Genomic DNA, 21,358 nt, shown 5'->3' on the forward strand with positions numbered 1-21,358 from the left:
TAGAATGGACAGACAGAAATCTGAGCAAAACAAGCTGACCGGTACCCAGCCATGGGTAAGACATGTTGTGTACCTGATAGACCATTATATTAACAGTTTCTTCTTTTTTCTGTTCTGGCGGTCCTTGACTCTGTAGTAGATTTCGTACTGTTTCTTCCATCCTGAAAAATGAACAAACAAAAATAAATAGATTGATGAATAACTTAAGAAACGTTTCCTATTAACATGGGTCTTATTCAGTTAGTAGAAATCACCCTTTAGCAAATGATTCCCTAAGCTTAAAGCCTAGAAATCTCTTTTCTCTCCTCTCGCCTTCATCCCCTGTAGTAAGAATCTGTCGTAAGTCCTCTACTGTCATTTTGCAGAATGGCCCTGGCTTGTCTCTCTTTCTATTGTCTATCCTTGGACTCTCATATCTGTACTCATGCAAACATCTTCCAACATCCCTCTTCACTTTCAATTTGACACAATGTCACTCCAGTAATCTTTCTGAAATACCCTTTTGATTTTTTCATAATCAGTTTTCAAAGTCGACAAATCCTACATGAATGCATTTTCACTAGTAATATACTGTTACATCTTTCCATGGTGATCTTTCTATGTCAGCACACAAAGATCTACTTTATTCTTTTCAACTACTTCCTAATATTCCATAATGTGAATGTACCATAAATTTTTTAAACATCCCTCTGCTGATGGAATTTAAAGTGCTTCAAAATTTTTGCTATTTCAATTAATAAATATCTTTACAAATACATCTTAATGCACATTTACTAATATTTCTATAGGTCACAATATACCATATATTGTATGTCATAATCTTATAAAGTACCCATGTCAAAGTACCCTTTCCCAATACCTCCCCACTCAAGCCCAAAAGAGAAGAGTAAAACACACACATACTCATTTCCATTTTCAGACATTGTCTCAAGCTGTTAACTACTTTCTGGAATGCCAACAGCCTTTCATCTTCTCATGGGCCATCCATCTTTCAAAATCCACCTCAAGTTTCACTTCCTAAGTGACTTCTTAGTAGTACCCTACTTCTATGAATTCTTACAACCCTATACTTATTCTTTCATTTAAAAATTCCCCATTCTATTCCTCAAAGATTTCATAAATGCATGCTTTGTCCTCTGAAGTAAGTTACAATATTTTGTACAGAACCATGTCATATATTCTTAATTTATCTTCCAATTCTGGATAAAGTAAACACTCAGAACACATTATTATGTGAATCTCTGGTTGATTCTTTTTTTTTTTTTAATATTAAATGCTTACTCTGTAACAAGCAATGCAAATGTATATTCAAACTGTATTCAAATGGTCTTGTCCTTGGGACTTATCCGTGAGGATTCATGGACCAGAATTCTGAGAGCAGGCCACCCGAATGAAACACGTTGAACACAGTGCTCTTGTGCCCAAAGCCTGAGTTGGTTATCTCTTCAAGTCCCATCCTGAAGCATGTATTCTAGTGACTCAATATGATCCTAGTTCAGAAGAGTTGTAGGGAGAAGTAGACTAAGCCCTCTCTCTCACTTGGGTATCTAGCAAGACAAATTAGGGGCTGTAGGGGTCTATGAATTCCTGGAAGTGAAAAGATCCTTACAGTAACTAAGGTAGTATGACTCAGAAAGCCAGCTTCTCATATGGTGCATCATTACTTAGCAGCAGAGAAAAGACTCTCTTTGGGCTACTCCAAACCTGGGTTATAATTGGGGAAATACTGCCTTCTCAGGAGTGGAACCATTATCCTTTCAGAATTTGGAGAAGATGGTGGACACTGATTATGAGTAGGCAGAGAATGATTTTTTTTTTTTTTTTTGCACATTTACACAAGCCAGCTCTCTGTGAATCCATCCAGGAAAACAAAATATGTTCCCAATAGTTTCACATATCTCATTTTATTAATGGTGATTAAGTAGTACTTTAAACTTGTCTAAGAACTCTCTCATCTATTAATCATTATAATGCACTTTTGGCTCTGTAGGTAAAGAGTCTGCCTGCAATGCAGGAAATGCAAGTTTGATCCCTGGGTTGGAAAGACCCCCTGAAGGAGGATATAGCAACCCACTTCATTATTCTTGCCTGGAGAATCTCATGGACAGGGAAGCCTTGCAGGCTACAGTACAGTACATGGGGTCACAAAGAGTCAGATATGAATGAGCATATGGCAGTGGCAATGCACTTTTTAAAATATCATTATATCTCTGTAGTAGATGATAAAGCTGAGGCCCAGAAAGGTTAAGTGACTTACACAATCATGGTTAGTTGGATAGGGAGTTCGGATTAAACTATTTTCATGACTGTAAAAACAGCATGCTTTTTCCACTAGGCTTTATTTACATTCAAGGAAATGATTTTAAATGAAGAGGAGTCTTAACTCCTAATTAGGAATTATATTTGTGAACACCTATTAGCTGCTAAATCTAAGAAAGCAAAAATATTATTTCTGACCTGAGAAGAGTTTAGAAAGACCTGGTAGAAAAGACAAAGTAAGTTTATGAGAAAAGAATACATGTGAAGAAGTTACAAATTCTGAAATAATAAGAGATGAAAGTCAATTTTTAATACTTTCTAATTTCATTTTATAGAAACAGAAACAACCTCTTTAATGGTAGTAGATTTTCCATGATATCTGCTAAATCTATCATAAACAAGAAAAGTAGGGATTTCCATGGTGGTTCAGTGGCTAAGACTCTGAGTTCCCAGTGCAGGGAGCCTACGTTTAATCCCTGCTCAGGGAACTAGATCCCACATGCTGCAGCTCAAAGAACCTGCATGCTGCAAGGAAGACTGAAGAACCTACATGCTGCAACTAAGACACAACATAGCAAAATAAATGAATACAAACATTTTAAATAGGAAAAAAGAGAAGGGTAATGATAATGTTAATAACTTGCCCAAGATCACTCAGCAGGGACGACTCATCTCCTAAATATTAATCTACTCTTTTCCTACCTTAGCAAAGAGACTGAAAGTCTTTCTCATGTCAGTCCTTACTTTAATCATTTATATAAAAATTTGGCTTAATTATGGCCCAATAGGTAAAACTCAGTTAAAATAAAATCTTGTCTATGTCATCAATAAATTAGAATACAATTCTGTTCCAATGCATATCTTGCTGAATTATCTCTTCTGTATAATTAAAAGTTCTATGCACGAGTTGCTGGATCAAAGAGAAAAACATTTATTCACTTTCTCCCCTTTCTTCTTGACTTCACAATTTAAAAAATAAGAAAGTAAAAAGAGGGCGTGGACAGAAAATTGTTACAACAGAATCTCAAAAAGCCTAGACCCACAGTAACACGGTGAACACTTTTCTGGCACAAATTCATGATTAATTAAAATCAGTTATATTTCCAAGCTACAGCTTGGAAAAAATAAAAATAAATAAATAAATTTATTTAAATTTATATTAAAATAAATATTTAAATAAATATTTATAAATTTATTTATTTATAAAAATAAATACAAATTAATTAATTTGTCTCATCTTTTCACAACCTTTATGAATCTGGTGACACAGAAATATTTTGAACCTTATAAGAATATACCATTATTTTTTCCCTAATGACATTTTAAAAAAAGATTATCATTTAGCAAACTTCCTTATTTTAAAAATCAAAAACTGTGAAGAACCATCCATTGTAGTATAATGTCCAGTGACACTTTATTTTATTATTTTGACGACTGGTGTATGAGTCTAGTCTGCATACAGAACAATTACACCATCCGCTTCCCAAATGTGAACTAAAAGTAATCCAATTCCTTTCTCCAGGTCAGGAATGGGCAGAGTTTTCTTGCTTGTAAGTTGCTAATTTGTTGAACATATCATTGAACACTAACCTTAATTAATATCTTCTAGTTCTGTTTTTTCCCCACTTTTGTCTAACTTGAGATTAAATCCTTTCATCCTCTAAATACGGGTCAAGTAAATATCATAACTAAAAACTGTCTAGGCTAAAATTATACTTGGTGAGATGCAATAAATTTTAATATATATTAAGTGAACTATTTTTTAAAAGTTAAGTCCTATACACATCAGACAAATAAACTAAATTCACATGCAAACAGTATATTTTAGATAACATAGATAAAAATGTAAGAACTGTATTTAATTAAAAACAGATTCCATGTTTTATGATATATATCACTTAATTACCACCACCACTATAGTATTTTCTCAAGGGGAAGAAGAAAAAGGTTTTGCTTAAAAGGGGCACAAACTTAAAGTTAGAAAAAAAGGACATTAAAAAAGAATTCATGAGAATAACAATTGAAAACTACCTAAGCGCTGGATCAGTGAGAATTTGAAACAAAATCTCCCTGTACCCAGGGATCTACTTTTGTCACAGACTCCCTTTTAAACAGCACATGACTGGGGAATTGTCAATGGATCTACATCCATGTCTTATCGTCTCCCTGCACAACAAAGGAAGATTCTTCTGGAAGTAAATGTTCAAAGATAATGGCTTCCTGAATCTCTTCAAGGCAGGAAACAACCTAATAATGTCACAATCAGAGAATATGATTTGAGCCCTAAAGAACTTCATTCATTCAATAATGAAAGGATTATTAGAAAACAGGATCCCAGGGCACTCTGGGAGCAATTTATTCTAACAGCAGGTAAAGGAAAGTGAACTCGTCCATACTCCTTTCTTCCTCCCCAAATCCTGCCCTCTCTTTTGCCTAATGACACTCTGGGAACTGATCAGACCATTAGACTGAAGTGTTCTTTTGTGACTCTTGTGATCAAATATTCAGTTTAGTATGTCATTTTTGACAGAAATGGAACAAAATGAACACAAAAACAAGAAGTCACTCTCCCCAAATCAAATTAGTAACTCATAAGGCTCTTTGAACCAAAAGCTGATCATGCTTTTTGTTTTTAAGAAATATACTTTAACTTGTGTATTTGCTGATGAGTCACATAAAATTAAATCACTAATGCAATTTTTCAATTGTCCCTCATATTTCCTTATGTGAGATGCTTCAAGATCATAACCCATCCACTTCTGCTAAAACGCATGCCATATTTTCTTCACCTACACTGTGCAGTTTGTTGAGAGCTGCTGGTGTGACTTGCAAATTGTTTCTCCTTGTGTTTTACTGTATTTGACTCCCAATCCTCTCATTTTGAGAAAGTGTATCAGTTTAAGCAAGGATACCTCCATGACTGAATTTCATTTTAAGACAAGAAGAAAGGGACTGTGGTTCAAACAGAAAGAAGGCTGAAGGTCTTGGGGCAGGGCAGCACCTCGACTTCTCCTGGAGCCTCCTCCCTACGAAATCATGCCACATGACCCCATCAGGGACCATCCTGAACAGCAACCATCCTGCAAGGTCAAAGGCCATAAGCGGACAAGCATCCTTCTCACATCTGCTGGAAAAAAGAGAAATGCTTACAAGAAAGCCTTTCATTGGATGCCTATTATCAGGGTTAAAAAGTTTAAGCATACTACCACTAGGGTATTCAGAAAAAATACAATTCATTTATTTTGTATATAACCAAACATCTTTTTCTTGAGCCCCCACATGCTGACTAGCATTAACTTTTGTCTCAAATCTTACTTTAAACCCTAGACTTAGTCTAACATGATGGATTTTTAAATAAATTTTAAAATCCATTGAGAAGCAAGTGTCCATCAACAAGAGAATATATAAACAACTGTGTTACAGACGTACCTTGATTAGATAGTTTCTGGGTTCAGTTATAGATCACTGCAATAAAGTAAATATCACAATAAAAAAGTCTCACAAATGGTTTCCTATTGCACATAAAAGTTATGTTTATTCTACACTGTAGCCTATTAAATGTACAATAGCATTATATCTCCCACTCCAGTATTCTTGCCTGGAGAATTCCATGGATGGAGAAGCCTGGTAGGCTACAGTCCACCAGGTCGCGAAGAGTCGGACATGACTGAACGACGGAACGGAATGGAACGGAGCATTATATCTACAAAACCAGGTATATACCTTAATTCAAAATACTTTATTACTAACAAAGAACAAAAGCTATCATCTGACCATGCAGGGTTGACACAGCCTTCAAAATGTAGTATTTGGGAAGTATTATACAAAAGAGTGAAGCACAATAAAACAAAGTATGCCTGTATATATTTCCTACACTGGAAGATTATTCAGCAATCAAAGGGAATAAGCTGATACATGTAGTATGGAAGACTCTCAAATACATTAGGGTGAGGGAAAGAAGGCACACACAAAAGACTAAATATTACATGATTTCATTTATATGTAACTTTAGTACAGGGAAAATTAATTTATGATGTAAAATTTAACAACAGTGATTGTCAAGAGAGGGCAGGGGAGGGGCAAGGACTGACTGGTAAGGAACACGAGGAACTTCCTGGGATGGTGCTAATGTTCTATTTTCTCTGGGGGTTTTGATGGATTGCACCAATATAAGCATTTGTTGGAATTCATCCAATGCTACATTTAAGATTTGTGTATATCATTGTACATAAATTTTACCCTGAATCAAAAAAATAAGGAGTAAACAAATATGGAACTCTAATTAGCAATATACATGCCCATATCTACATAATTAGGGCCAAAATATATCAACGCCTGAAATTTACTATGAAATGCTTTAATGATTAGATGATGGATAGAGAGATGGATACATGGCTAGACATATAGTAGAGCAAGTACAGTAAGAGTGAACGGCAGAATCTAGTTGGTGGGTTTATAGTGTTTGTTATAAAATGCATTCAACTTTTTCTGTATTTAAATTTTTTTCATAATAAATTATTGACAAAGTTTTATTTTTAAATGCAGACCATTTATCTCTTGGATAGAAATGTAGAAGAGAAGCAACTGCTTTGCTTCCACAAATGGTTGCTAGCTGTATGCAGGTCTGGCTGTGTGGATCTCAATCTTTACAGAGAAAGGAGATTTGGGTGTGGTGTCACCTTATACCTGGAGAGAAGTCACTTGTCTTCAGATTTGTTGCCGGCCTTTCTGCTTCTATCTGTGAAGGTCCTGAGGCTATTCCCAGTCTGTCTGTTCTGTCTGATTAGAGCCTGGAGGTCTCTATGGCACTCTGACCTTCACTTAGCTTCTGCTTGCTACACTATTCTGAATCTTGGCCACCTTGAGTGAGTGTGCTGACCTGGCGGTTTGTCTCCAGACACTGCTGTAGGAGTGCCCGTGACCTGCTGCAGTAGGCCCCCGTGGGTCTCCAGGCAGCCTTGAAACCATACAGAATCTGAAGAAAGCCTGGAAAGGTAAAGCCCAGGATCTCCTTTGTACCTGAGCCAAGCAGACCACCAAGTGGACAGTCTTCTTTCCATAAGGAGAAGCTTTACCTTTGTGCTTTCTTCACACCCTGAGCTCCTCTCTATCATAACCTCATAGCATCTTATTAATGAGCTCTGAGTTCCTTAAGTTCAGTGACTGTCTTATTTATCTCTGACAACTAAGCAGAGCTAGTGTTACTGAGTCAGTGTCCAATAAGTTCTTTTTTAAGTGAATGAACAAATGAATCTAAGTTTTTTCACTTATTCGTTCCCTGGCTTCTTAGATTGTCATTGCCCTACAGACCTACATGTAGATCTAACTGGTCAGAGGGAAGTCATAACAAGTGAGAGATACCAACGAGACTAAAGGGGCTGAGACTCATGGGGCTGAGATGCAGGGCTCCTGGTCACTGGTAAAACAAACCAAACATCTCCCAGAAACAACTCCCCGCTCTTTCTGTCGAATTCAATATGCAGTCCATAGTTCACATGCTTCATCTGCAACTAATTAGCTTAGATAGTTAGAAGATTATCCTAATGAAGCCAGGGTTCGCGATTCAGTCCCTAGCCTGCACACCCTTTACCACCTGGCCGACTAATCTCTGCTAAGAAAGCCCAGTGTCCCACTGCTTAATGAGAAAGGATAGGAGAATTATATTAATGAAGAACATAGTTTGTATGGTCTCCCAAACTGTTTGCAAATCGTTTGCTTTTAAATTTCTTTTTCCCATTCAACTTCCAATGCTTTCCTCAACAACCCACCCTACCTCTCCATTTTAATTGCAGTGAAAAGCTTTCTTCAAGTTCAGGAGTGAGAGGAAAAGCTGACTAATTTTCAGTTTCAAGATGAAACTGTTCATGTGGAAACTTTGCTGGTTTAGAACTGGGTTCTGCCCAAGTGCACCAACTTGTTTCCTTACCAAATAAGCTTCCTCACTTAGAAGCTAGCACATCTAAGCATGTAAGCAGGGACAATCCCCAGGTCAGCTGTGACTAATGTTTTTAACCCAGTCTTTCCTTATCCTGGTTTTAATAGTTAGGAAGACTAAATCTATGTCGACAATAACTAAAAACAGAACAGAAACTGAAATTCACTCTGGCTAAATGTGGGAGAGATAGGATTTCTTCTTTCTTTCCTAGATGATATATATTTTTAATTCAGCACAAATTTTGCCAGAATAATACTGTTGCCCAGAAACCACAGTGCTCTTAATTCGCTCATGGGGATGCAGCACCATTTATAAACAGATCGAAAGGTGCTAGTCTAATTTGAATTACTGCGTCATATTCACTCCAGGGCCATCTGTATGTGAGCAGAAAGCAACATATATTTCCTCATGGGCAGGCTTATCTTGATCCTGCCTGGGGAGCTCACCGTGTGGAGAGAGACGCAGATTTTAAGAAGGCAAGGAAGCAGGGATATGAATTCAGGGGAAAAACCCTCATTTTTCACATCGAGTTGAAGGGAATCCCCTGAATGTTAACAAGCAAATCTCAAGTGTCTTTGCACAACAGAGGCAGAACACAAAACTGCATTTATGGATTCATGTGTTTGTAGAGTTTACACTAATTCAGAAATAGAGAATCCTGCGTGTGCTGGTGAATGCCAGAAAGAAGTGTATCTCACTAGTTTTCACTGTCCTGAAGGCAGGGTTGGTGATGTTTTGCAAGAATCCACAAGAGGGCTACAAAATGGGTTACTTCTCTCAGTGGAGTCTGGTTTTTAATTAATGCAGTAATTATTAATATGATTAGCTTCATTAATACAAAATAATTAACTGTTAATACAATCCCCCATGTCCAATCTCAAAAGCTTGTCTCCTTTTTTAAAAAACTTGTTATTTATTGTATTGAGGTATGGCTGATTTAACAATGCTGTGAAAGTTTCAAGTGGACAGCAAAGGGACTCAGGGACACATATACATGAATCTATACTCCCCAAAACTCTCCTCCCATCCAGGCTGCCACATAACATTGAGTGGAGTTTCCTGTACTACACAATAGGACCTTGTTGGCAGTCCATTCTAAAGGAGATCAATCCTCGGTGTTCATTGGAAGGACTGATGCTAAAGCTGAAACTCCAATACTTTGGCCACCTCATGCGACGAGTTGACTCACTGGAAAAGACTCTGATGCTGGGAAAGGTTGGGGGCGGGAGGAGAAGGAGACTACCGAGAATGAGATGGCTGGATGGCATCACCGACTCTGTGGACATGAGTCTGAATGAACTCCGGGAGTTGGTGATGGACAGGGAGGCCTGGCGTGCTGTGATTCATGGGGTCGCAGAGAGTCGGACACGACTGAGCGACTGAACTGAACTGAACTGAACTGATGTGTACATGTTCATTCCAAACTCCTTAACTATCCCTTCCCCCATCCTTGCCTCCCCGGTAACCATAAATCCATTGTCTAAGTCTGTGAGTCTCTTTCTATTTGTAAGTAAGTTTTATCTCTTTAACTTCTAAATCTACCCTTATGATGTGTCCTAATAGAATTCCTCAAAATAGTGAATTTCCACAAATACACCCAGATTTACTTGGTTTTCCAAAGATTTTGTTTTCTTGAGTAGTCTGAAGAATGAATATTCTTTGAGTTTGACACTGCCCAAAAAGAACTTTGAATTAACAAGATGACTACTTTTAATATAAATGGATTATTTAGCACTAGTGGTACAGAACCTACCTGGCCAATGCAGGAGATTTAAGAGACACGAGTTTGACCCCTGGGTTGGGAAGATCCCCTGAAGGAGGGCAAAGGAATCCAGTCCAGTATTCTAAACTGGAGAACACCATGGACAGAGGAGCCTGGCAGGCCACACTCCATAGGGTTGCAAAGAGTCAGATATGACTGAAGTGACTTAGCACAGCATGGCAACACATATTATTTAGGGTACAGATCTTTATAGCTCAGTAGCCAAAGGTTAGGGAAACTTTGAAGATAACAGACATTTCTATTTGTAATTGGTCCTCACTGTTTACTGACTGCTGATAATAGGAATAAAAATAGTTTAATGTGTCATGAGAATACATGTTAAATTTTAAGTAGAGGCTATTCTCTTTTAGAGTATTAACATAACTAGTTGGAGCATGATTTTCCCCATTTCTTAAAATGAGAATTTTATCATTTTACCTTGGTCAAGAAAACAATAAAATGTGGACTGAGTCATCAAGGTTTCTTTACTGATTTGCACCATGCTTTTGAAAGCTGAAATCTAGTAATGTAAAGACGTCAGGTACTCAAAATGAGGCCCACCATATGTTTATAATTTTTCCACAGTTGTGACTGGCTCTTCACAAGATGGTTAAGATCCCCAAGAATTCACCACACACTCTGTTTTATCATGCTTCAAAACCTATTTGGGATTTGACCCAGAAAAAAATGAAGAATTGAAAGACATGATTGGACTTGCTTCTCATTGGGAAATTAATCATGAATTTGATTCTCACTTTCCACATCTTAAAGACTCTTTTTCAGGGGGCCTTGAAAAACAAGAGTTAATGTTAAAGAGTCAAACCAACTCTACACTGGATTTGAATAATGTCCAAGGCAGCACAGTAAGCTAGTATTCTTTGTTGTTGTTGTTGGGAATATTAGAGAAGGGCGGATAAATCTAACTGACCATATTTGGGATCCAGATATATTGTTACGTTTTGGGGCAAGAAAGTGCAATAGTAGCAAAGAGATGTTTTAAGAATTCATAAAATTGGCTTCTGGAGTCTCCTGAATGCCAATGGGCCTGCTCTTTAATTCATACGCTTATGACATTTGATTCATAATATTTTAGGGTGGCTTCTCTTAATCAAGAAGACAGTACTGCAAACCACAGCACAGACAGAAAATTGATGCTATCAGATCCTCTCCCAGCCTCAACTCCTGTGGCCACGGTATAGTAAGTAAATGTGTGAGAGTCTTATACTTCCTAAAATGACATAAGTGGGTCTGTGGAAACATTTCTACCAGCTGTGCAACTTTGGACAAATCACTTAATTTCTAGAACCTTAGTTTCCTTCTCTATGAAATGCATATATATCACGTCAGTCCTACTCACCCCAGAAGGATGCTGTGAGGATGCAACGAGACAAAATGTGAAATGTTATATAAGTTGGTACTTGTTTCTCTTATGTATTTAACTAACTTACAGAAGTAAAGGCTCTGTGAGTTGTAGATCTTCTGGAGGTGATGTGAGAAAGATAGAAAATAGTCTCTTTGGGAATATAAACCAATCAAGTCAACACTTGATGGAGGCACCTTCTGTCTTTTCGTTTTTTCAGAAAGTATAGAAAAGCTACTGCACCTCTCTCTAATTTACAGCAACAACTGGTGTGAAGAATAACCTACCTTCTAAGTCTGAAAAGGACAGGTTACACTGGAGTCACAAAGAACCCCAACATCCCAGTGGCTTAAAAATGACTGAATTGTATGTTGACACGCGGTCTGGGTACCTTGGCAGTCAACTGTCCTCCAGGAGTAGGGAGTTTCTATGTCCTGGTCTCCCAGAACAGTCCAGTTTATGTCTATCATCCTGGAAAAATTATTAATAGCATCCTTTTCACTCTAACATTTTCTGGTTGGATGATAAAATATTATGATCTCCCTATAAATGGAATAACTCAAATATTCAAGCTGTCTTAGCCTCTCAACATGAGGCCTTCAGTGCTACTGGGAAAAGAGACACTGGTGAACACTGTAGGAATTTTTACTATCTCACTCCAGAAATAACTTCAATTTAAAAGCCTTTGACCAGAACTAATCACAGGGGCTGACTAAATGCTAGGGTAGCTGGTAAATTTTGTCTTCTGAGAACCCAGCAAGGAGAAGAGAACCAGATACTGGTGCTAATAAAAAGTCTTCCACATCTGCATTGTCAGAATTGAAAACTTATACGGAACCACTTCTCAGTGAGTGTCTGCTCGGCTTGTCTGACTGTACACAGTCATCTCTAGGTGGCTGACTGCCAAAACTCAAGACAGGCAAATGGGTGTTAGTTGTGTTGGTCTCTTTCCATTGGGTATTCTCTCCCTCTGGTGATTGAGCTGTCACTATTGAGACTCTTTTCTCCTTTTCCATCTAGATATCCATTGTCACCCTTCTTTCACCCATGCTAAACTGATCGCCACCCTGTACAGTTAGTCCCTCTGAGCTTCCTGAATTGTCTACAAATGTATTCCTTCTAATGGGAAGTTTTCAAATCAACACCTTCAAAGTCTGTTTTGCTTTGAAGAACACAGTATAAGCTTTCAGCATGACAGTTGGTATACATATGTTTCTGATGTAGCCTATTTTATAGCAACTATCTTCTATAAACATGGAAAAGCAGCCTGTACTTCCATAGAACTTTTGTGATCATCTGAGTCACATCAGAGAGGAAAATGGAAGAGGTGGTTTCTCAGTGGTGTTAGCAGAGGGAGACATTTAATGTTCCACTTATTTTTTACCCAATAGTCCTTGTTTAAAATGTCATCACAACTCAAGATATGGCAATAACTGGCATGCTTGATCCTTAGAAATTCTGAAGTGTAGAAACGTGTCAAGATTTAACAGGTAAAAGTGAAAACTAGGGAAAAAGAAGTCAATTTAAAATCTACTTCTGTGGTAGATTAAAAACAAAAAAGGAAACATCAGAGTAATACACCTTACTCTGCAATGTCATGAAAGTGTATTTTGTCAATCATCATAATCATCTGGTATTTGGAGAGAGATGTTCCTGCCAATTACCATAAGAAAAAGAAGATTCCTACCTTTCCCTCCTTGCCTATCCAAATATCATGCATCCATCAAGCTCCAGCCTAAGTCCCATCTCTTGTTTCCCTGATAGCTCTGGTCCACTGGAGTCTATCCTTCATCCAGTGAAAAGTGTTTTCTCAAGAACAATTGCAGGAAATCACCAAGGTGAGGTGGGGGCAAATCTCATTAAAATTTAGACTCACAGGTCCACCAGAGATTTAATGATCCGGAATCTCTGAGAATGAATCTGTATTTTTTTATAAGGAGATTCTAATACATTAACTTATGGGGATCTCTGTTATAATCTCATGTCTTCCCCAAACACTTCGTTATATACTACGTGGCATGGTTAAATATTATAGAAACAATTTAATGTGCAGGATTCTTGTTTCAACAACTATCTGTGAGTTAGTTAAAGGGCCCCAGTATGTATCTCAGGTATTCTTCTATTATCCCCATCACAGCTGCTGCTGCTGCTGCTAAGTCGCTTCAGTCGTGTCCGCCTCTATGTGACCTCATAGATGGCAGCCCACCAGGCTCCCCCGTCTCTGGGATTCTCCAGGCAAGAACACTGGAATGGGTTGCCATTTCCTTCTCCAATGCATGAAAGTGAAAAGTGAAAGTGAAATCTCTCAGTCGTGTCCGACTCTTCGAAACCCCATGGACTGCAGCCTACCAGGCTCCTCCATCCATGGGATTTTCCAGGCAAGAATACTGGAGTGGGGTGCCGTTGCCTTCTCCAATCCCCATCACAGAGTCAGTATCAATTCAACCTGAGTGTATGGAATATCTCTTGAGTTGTGGAGTTATATACTGATTAGCTTGATCTGGAGCATAGTTGATGGTGAAAAGTAGAGGGAAAGTATGGTTAAATGAACCTACGTTTAATTCCAGTGCTGGAAAACTTACAGACAATTCCTTCTGTAAGATGAATACTCATTCCCTCATTTACCCATTCATTCTTTCATCATCCCCTCAGGCATTTATCTATTTCCTTATTTGCTAGTCACCCACTGAACCCGTCTACGCACTTTGTACTATAACCAGCCACTCAAATAAAGAAAATCAGCCAAGTATAGGAAACAGGAAAGCCAATAATTACATTATATGTAATAAGTTTCAAAAGACGATGCCATGGAGGTGAAAAAAAATCTAAGGCAAAGAGAGGTCCTTTGGAGGTGTTGACATGTGCTGAATTTTTGGAAATGAGTAGGATTTAATTTGACAGAAAAGATATATTCAAACTAATGATTTTGTTTACAATTTTTAAATTGCTTGCCATGAGTTTTTGTAATGAGAAACATGCTTTAAGTGTGTACATCATAGTCCGTATGCCTACTGAATGTATGAGCATTCCATTTTAGTATTGTATACATTATATAGACATTTTAGTATTGTTTAGTATTGTATAGACATTTTCATCAAATGCAAAGCATTTTTCCATCATTGTTACCTAAACTAGTTAAGGCTCTTCCAACTGAATTACATACATTTAAAGTTATGTTCACAGTTTCATGGAAATTTATAACTACGTTTCAAACAGTGTCAAACAGAGCCTCTAGTTATTGCTTCCCAACTGATACATATTCCTAAATGGAGCACTGGTCTCATTACATTCCATGCACACATGCATTTATTCCTTGCAACTTGGGGTGTTCAGCTTTCCTCCACTATTTAGATTCTGTTCTTCTTGACTTGAACGTCTATGAGAAAATAAAGAATAACCACATCAGAATATCTGTTGCTAAGAAGTAGTTAGTATGATAAAACTAGTACCAATAACTGCAAAATTTCCCAACCAGAAGGTTAAGATTAAATAACAAGATCATTTCCTATTGTGGAACACCAGATTTTATATAGCACTTTCATTGCACATTTCTGCCCAGTGAAATAGAGGCTGGAAATAGGGTGCCTTTTGGTGAAAAGGGTGCCCATTTATCCTTGAATTTGCAATGATTCAGAAAGAAAGAAGCAAGGATAGTTGGGGGAAAGGGCAGAGAACCTCTGCACTAACTTAAAAAAAGAAAAAAAATTTTGATATGTAAAAGCACCAGAGAAACCAGTTTTCAGACTTATTGCAAAAGAAAAAAAAAAATGAGACACTAAGTACTGATAAACACTCAAAATCTGCCAAGTGTCAGGATTTTTAAAATGTAAATGATGAGACAGCAAAGAAGAATATGCTATGTTGATTAAATTGCTAGAAATTATCATGGCAGCATGCATAGATACACACAATATTAACTGCTGTTAATGTTAAAGCTATGCTATTGTAGGACTTCCAGATCCATGGTCAGAGGTCCTTGTCTCCCTCTCTCTCCCTGTGAACATGAGAAACTAGGCAGACCTCTGTCATCTGTCCATTCATGCGGGATTATTGCAATATTTATAAATTCAGATCGATCCTGGGTGTTCATTGGAAGGACTGATGCTAAAGCTGAAACTCCAATACTTTGGCCACCTCAAGCGAAGAGTTGACTCACTGGAAAAGACTCTGATGCTGGGAGGGGTTGGGGGCAGGAGGAGAAGGGGACAAAAGAGAATGAGATGGCTGGATGGCATCACCGACTCGATGGACATGAGTTTGAGTGAACTCCGGGAGTTGGTGATGGACAGGGAGGCGTGGTGTGCTGTGCTTCATGAGGTCGCAAAGAATCGGTCACGACTGAGCGACTGAACTGAACTGAACTGACACTATACAAAGTGCTTCCCAGGTGGCACTAGTGGTAAAGAACCTGCCTGCCAATGCAGGAGATGTTAGAGATGTGGGTTCGATCCCTGAGTTGAGAAGATCCCCTGGAGAAGGGCATGGCAATCCACTTCAGTACTGCCACCTAGAGAATTCCATGGACAGAGAAGCCTGGTGGGCTGCGGTCCATAGGGTCGCAAAGAGTAAGACATGACTGAAGTGACAGCTGAAGTGAATTAGCACGCACTCATGCATACTATACAAATATCCAAAACCAAGTAATAAGCAGCACATTCAACTTTCTTCCAGTCATCCTTACCTTCCTCCAAATGAAGAAGAACACATTTAATCATAAAGTACAGAGACTTCTTCTAGATTGGAAAGGGGAGGGAGAGTGTCACTCCGTAATAACCTATTAGAACACAGATCCCCTAGGACCTAATTATCTACCTCTTGTTAGGCTATAAGGGACTCTAAAATGATATTGCTGTTTTTCTACAGCCAAGAAATTGATTGATGAAGCTGAGCAAATCTACTGCCAATGTTCTTCTTATGGGTGAGTATTGGCAGTAACCACAGCCTGTAACAAGGAGCCGTCATTACCACTCAGCAGTCAATAAGTATACAGAAGAGGGCATCTGTATTCACACCGACTGGTGGTCTTTTCCAGATTTTTCTGCTTGGGTATATTGGATAATTTTCACTCTGCAAGACATGTTCCTGTGGTCCTTGTTTTGACACCGTACTCTCTGGAAGGCAATCCAATACATTTGTGATCACCTCAGTGACAACGCCAATTAGAAAACCAACAGACAGAAGTCCCTGAGCCCCTGTGCCATGGCTACTACTGGACCCCTGGATTCTATCCTCTTCCATCTCTTCTGGACCTTTGCTCTCATACCTGCCCCTTTGCTGGTCTCTCTCTCTCTCCATAAGCTTTTTTTTTTTTTTAAATTTTAAATCAGATGTCAAACAAGTTGACATCAACTTTACCCTAATGGAATCTTGCTTCGCCCCACTCCCCCTCTGCAATGTATTCCTCTTTTCTCTCCTCTTCCCACCATCTACATTAAGGAATAGTTTATATGTTCTGTTTTCACATTTTTCCCCACCAAAGTAATCTCAACAGCTACTTTTCACCCAACTTCTGCCCTGATGTCTATGCTCAAACTAGTTTCTTATCATCAGTAGACCTAAAGTCACCACACTCACTAATTTGTCCTAAGTCTTTTGACTTAAAGTGTCTGCCTACCTTGGTCACCCCTTCCTTCTTGACGTTTTTCTGTCTCTTGCCTTCATGGCTACATTCTCCACATGTTCCTCCTTCCTACCTAAACATGTCTCTTTCCTACTGAGGTCTCCTCCCATCACCTAAAGATGACCACACCTCACGGCCAAGGGCTCAGTCTTCTATTCTCTCTTTCTGCTAGCTCTGTCTCTACCTGTCTTTTTCTCCAATCTCATTTCTTACCTCTTGTGCTCCGTATTTCCAAATCTAAATCTCCAAGCCCAGATCTGGCTGTCCAGTGACCTACTCAGTGCTCAACTTGATGCCGTGCCAGAACTTCATACTCAACATATACACACTCACCAGCAACATCTTCCCCAGATTCTCTGCCTTCTTCTTTTTCCTGTTGGGTCTGGTACTGTTTAATTGCCCTTGGCAGACTCCCTGTCACTCCCATACTTTCCCTGATGGCTCAGGAGCAGAAAGCCTGGGAATTGTACTTCCTCAGAAACCATTACCTGGTTTCAGGTTCCTCCAGTGAGGTGCATGAACAATAGTTTGAAGGTTGAAAAGAAGCATATGTTTTTCTCCTCTTTCAATAGTGGTGGAGATTATGTGGGCTTCCAGAATGTCAAGTTTTGCCACAGCTGGCTGGACTTGCCCTTCCTTGCCTGTTAGCAGTCTTGGGACTGCAGGGCTGCTGTGACTACTGTCCTCACAGTTTCTGCATCTTTGGAAGTGGCAACAAACCCTATAACTGTGGACCGCAGCTCGGCTTGAACTTGACAGTAGCAGTCCCCTTAAGTATGCTCCTTGAACCTTCCCTTTTGTTGCTGTGGGCATGTACTCCCTGGGTTGAATCCCTCTATGCTGCAACTATTCTTCTCCTGACTGATCCCGAGACCACTCCTTTCCCAGTCACTCAGGATGAAAGGTCTGCAGCATCTTTTTGAACTGCTCCCTCTTTGCCACCCAAGTCCCACCACTTTCCAAGCACTGCCAACTCTTCCCTTTCAACGTCCTCCTCTTTCCTTGATCAAAGTCTCTACTTTGATGAGGCTCTCTATTTCTTGCCACTGAACAACTCTAAAAGTTTCTATCTAGTTCCATAACTAGTAAGTCTCTTCATCATCCTCAATCACCATCAGGTCACTCTCCTTCAAACAATAATGGTCATGTTTTCAAAAATTTGGTTACACACATTGCATAAGCCCTATTCCCTGCCCACAGGATAAAGAGTGAACCACATGGCAGGGTATGTGTGATATTTCCTTCTTCCTATGGCCTTACTGATGGACAGTGAGGCCTGGCATGCTGTGATTCATGGGGTCGCAAAGAGTTGGACACGACTGAGTGACTGAACTGAACTGAACTGATGGCATTACTATATCCCGCTCCTTCCCTCCTCCCGTAGCATATGTGCAGTCAATCACAGCCACTTGGAATTCACTCTTAAAACAGAACACTTGCTTTCTGGACCCCAAACCTACTTCTCATGATTTTCCCATTTACAGTGTGACTTTCCCCCACCCCCCATGGTAGGTCTTCAAATCCTTTAAGAATCAACTCAGGTGTCACTGGGACTCCCCATATCTGGCTGGGTTCCTGCAGCATTCTGAACCTGACCTTTATGGCTCATCCTACATCTCAATAGCTGTGCTGACCCTGTGACCCTGTAACTTTTACTTTAACTGTATTCTCTATGTGGGCTTCCCAGGTAGCTCAGCGGTAAAGAACCCACCTGCCAATACAGGAGACGTGGGTTTGATCTCTGAGTTGGGAAAATACCCTGGGGAAGGAAATGGCAACCCACTCCAGTATTCTTGCCTGGAAATCTCATGGACAGAGGAGCCTGGGGGGCTACAATCCATGGGATTGTAAAAGAGTCAGACATGACTTAGCAACTAAATAACAATAGCAAATTTTCTATGCTTGGTTTCAGTCTTTGGTTTGGTAAATTGTGAAAACCAGGAAGCATAGTACTAAGTTCAATTGCCATGTCTGCGATCCAAGCTAGACCCTAACCTGCCTGAGACCTGAGCACTAAGGGTTCACCTATTCAATAGTTAATGAGGTACTCCAGATAACTTCCCAATCTCTGCCAAGCCACAGTTTTAAAGAGACTATTGATTAAATTTAGTGAATCATGAGATCTCAAAGTTTCTCATATATAATTTTTTATTTTAAGATTTTCTTTTTTATAGGTAAGATCTAGGACTCTAAATGGGTAAACACATATACATTAAATTGAACCATGTGGAATTGTTGATATTTGACCATTTTTGATCTATAAAATGATAGTTCTACATGGTTCAACCTAATAAATGCATGGAAAGAGATTTTCATTGCAGTTATTTTTCACAATAAGGTTTGCTATATGTAAAAGGCATAATTTACAAATGCACTGAAGAACAGATATACCTCATGGTAAAGGGCTTAAATGATGACAACAGTAATGGTGATACTAAGCATGCTTATCATTATACCAGCTATCATGGTGAGAATGTTAGATAGATAATCTCTTACATAGATTATATCTTTTCTTTCCTCATAAAAACTTAAGTTCTAATCACTATTGGATAAATGGAGAAACTGCTGGTTGAAATGGTTAAGGAATTTTCCCAAGATCACTGTGCTAGTAAGCAATGGAAGAATCTGAAGGAAGATTTATTCTGCTGTTGCTACATTTGGCCACATAAAAGAAAATTAACTACCTTTTTCTCCTGGAGTCTTTCAGATCCCTTGGTTCCTCCAGGCAATGCCAAGAAGAATGAAGAGAAACAGAATTCAAGGAAGAGCCTAAATGCCTCCTCCTCCTCAAAGCCTTCCTGACTACTGGGGCTTTGGTCTATGTGCAGTATTACTACACAGTCCTTTCTCTCTCCCTCCCCTTTGGTTGGACTTAGCATATGTTGCCTCTTTTCATAGCTCTGTATATGTTGAAATTTCTCAATTAAGTTGTAAAACTTCAATAAGACATTAATATAAGCATGTTCAATGTGTTTCGTTTCCAAGGAACAGATACTTTATTTTCACCTAAACACAATCCATCCATCCATCTGACAATTACTGAATGTTAACATTGCTGGCTGCAAAGAACACTAAAATAAAAGACCTAGTCTCTACTCAAAAGGAACTTATACCGAGTGAAGTGAAGTCGCTCAGTCGTGTCCAACTCTTTGTGACCCCTTGGACTGTGGGTCCTTTGTCCATGGGATTCTCCAGGCAAGAATACCGGAGTGGGTTGCCATTTCCTTCTCCAGGGGATCTTCCTAGGTATCCTGCATTGCAGGCAGACACTTTTAACCTCTGAGCCACCAGGGAAACCTGGTTAATGGGGCACAAAAAAGTGTGACAGCACAAACAACAGTTCACATTATGTATGATGAGAGAGGTAAGTCTGAATGTGCTGAGAGCAGAAAAGTGGGGCTTCCAGCAGTGGTTTTTTAAAAGCCTGATATTACTGAGGTGAAACTGGAAAGGTGAGTCAATTAGCCATCTGAAAAACCTGAGAAAAAGGATACGCAGAAATAAAAAAACAGCTTGTGAAAAGACATAAAAGAGTCTGAGATACTCAAATCATTGTGAGTGTTTGATTTGGCTAAGGGATAGAAATAAACAAGCAAGTAGAGGAGAGAAAAAGGAAAGGGAAAGGAACTCGGAAAGAAAAACTGAAAGAAAAAGGAAAAGAGTTGAAAAAAAAAAAAGGAAACTAGTGAAATTTGCCTTTGATTTTAGGAAAGTTTCAATGAAGATAAAGCAGCCACCCCATACCAACCAATACAACCAGATGAACTCAGAGCTACTGCTCAGTGCCAGACTAATGGCAATGACCCTAAGGCCCAGAATCACCCACAAAAGAGAGCCTGGCATGTAAGAAGAAAAAGAGTCACCATCTCACAAAGTCTGTTGATTTATAATAAATTTTGGAAAGTTGAAAATGTAGTCCCATGGGTACAAAAGGCTGATGAAAATAAAGATGGTTCTGTTTATACCTGCTTTGGTAATCGTAGCTCTTTAGCTGAACAGATATGCATTTCACCAAAATCTGATGGAAACAAATCTTCACAGGCCTTCTGTATTAAGAAATAATTTAGCTGCCTTCCCCAGAGCTGGTATGCTCTTTGTCTAAATACAAAATAAGACAAGGAAACTGGTCTTTTGGAATCCTTAATTGAGCAGTATTAATCCTAGAGAAGAAAATAGGGTGTGTTTCCAAAATAAATCATAATAAAACAAGAGGAGGTTTTCTCAGTCTGGACACATTGTTAAGGACACTCAGTGTAAGGTAGGATTTAAGTATATTTCTTAAAAGTTTGTGTCTGAAAGGTTCAGGAAGAGATAAGTGTGTCTGGCTAACAGAACAGGGCTAATGGCCATCTCCAAAGTGATCAGCCTTATGGAGAAGACATCTGCTTACCTAACTAGAAAATGTAATTTTGACAGAAAACC

General features: G+C 38.9%; 1 protein-coding gene across 7 annotated transcripts in view; it reads right to left on the minus strand.

Annotated features, from left to right (window-relative positions):
- NCKAP5 (NCK associated protein 5) overlaps nt 1-21,358 on the minus strand; it is a 1,221,671-nt gene that overhangs the window by 373,353 nt on the left and 826,960 nt on the right. For all 7 annotated transcript variants that reach the window (XM_088828978.1, XM_088828971.1, XM_088828976.1 and 4 more), the window contains one exon: nt 74-161. In XM_088828978.1, coding sequence (XP_088685104.1) covers nt 74-161 — 88 coding nt within the window. The remainder of the gene's footprint in view (nt 1-73; nt 162-21,358) is intronic.

This window comes from Moschus berezovskii, chromosome 2 (genome assembly GCF_049115385.1).
Source record: "Moschus berezovskii isolate FMDL1 chromosome 2, NW_MosBer_1.0, whole genome shotgun sequence".
Classification (NCBI taxonomy): Eukaryota; Metazoa; Chordata; class Mammalia; order Artiodactyla; family Moschidae; genus Moschus; species Moschus berezovskii.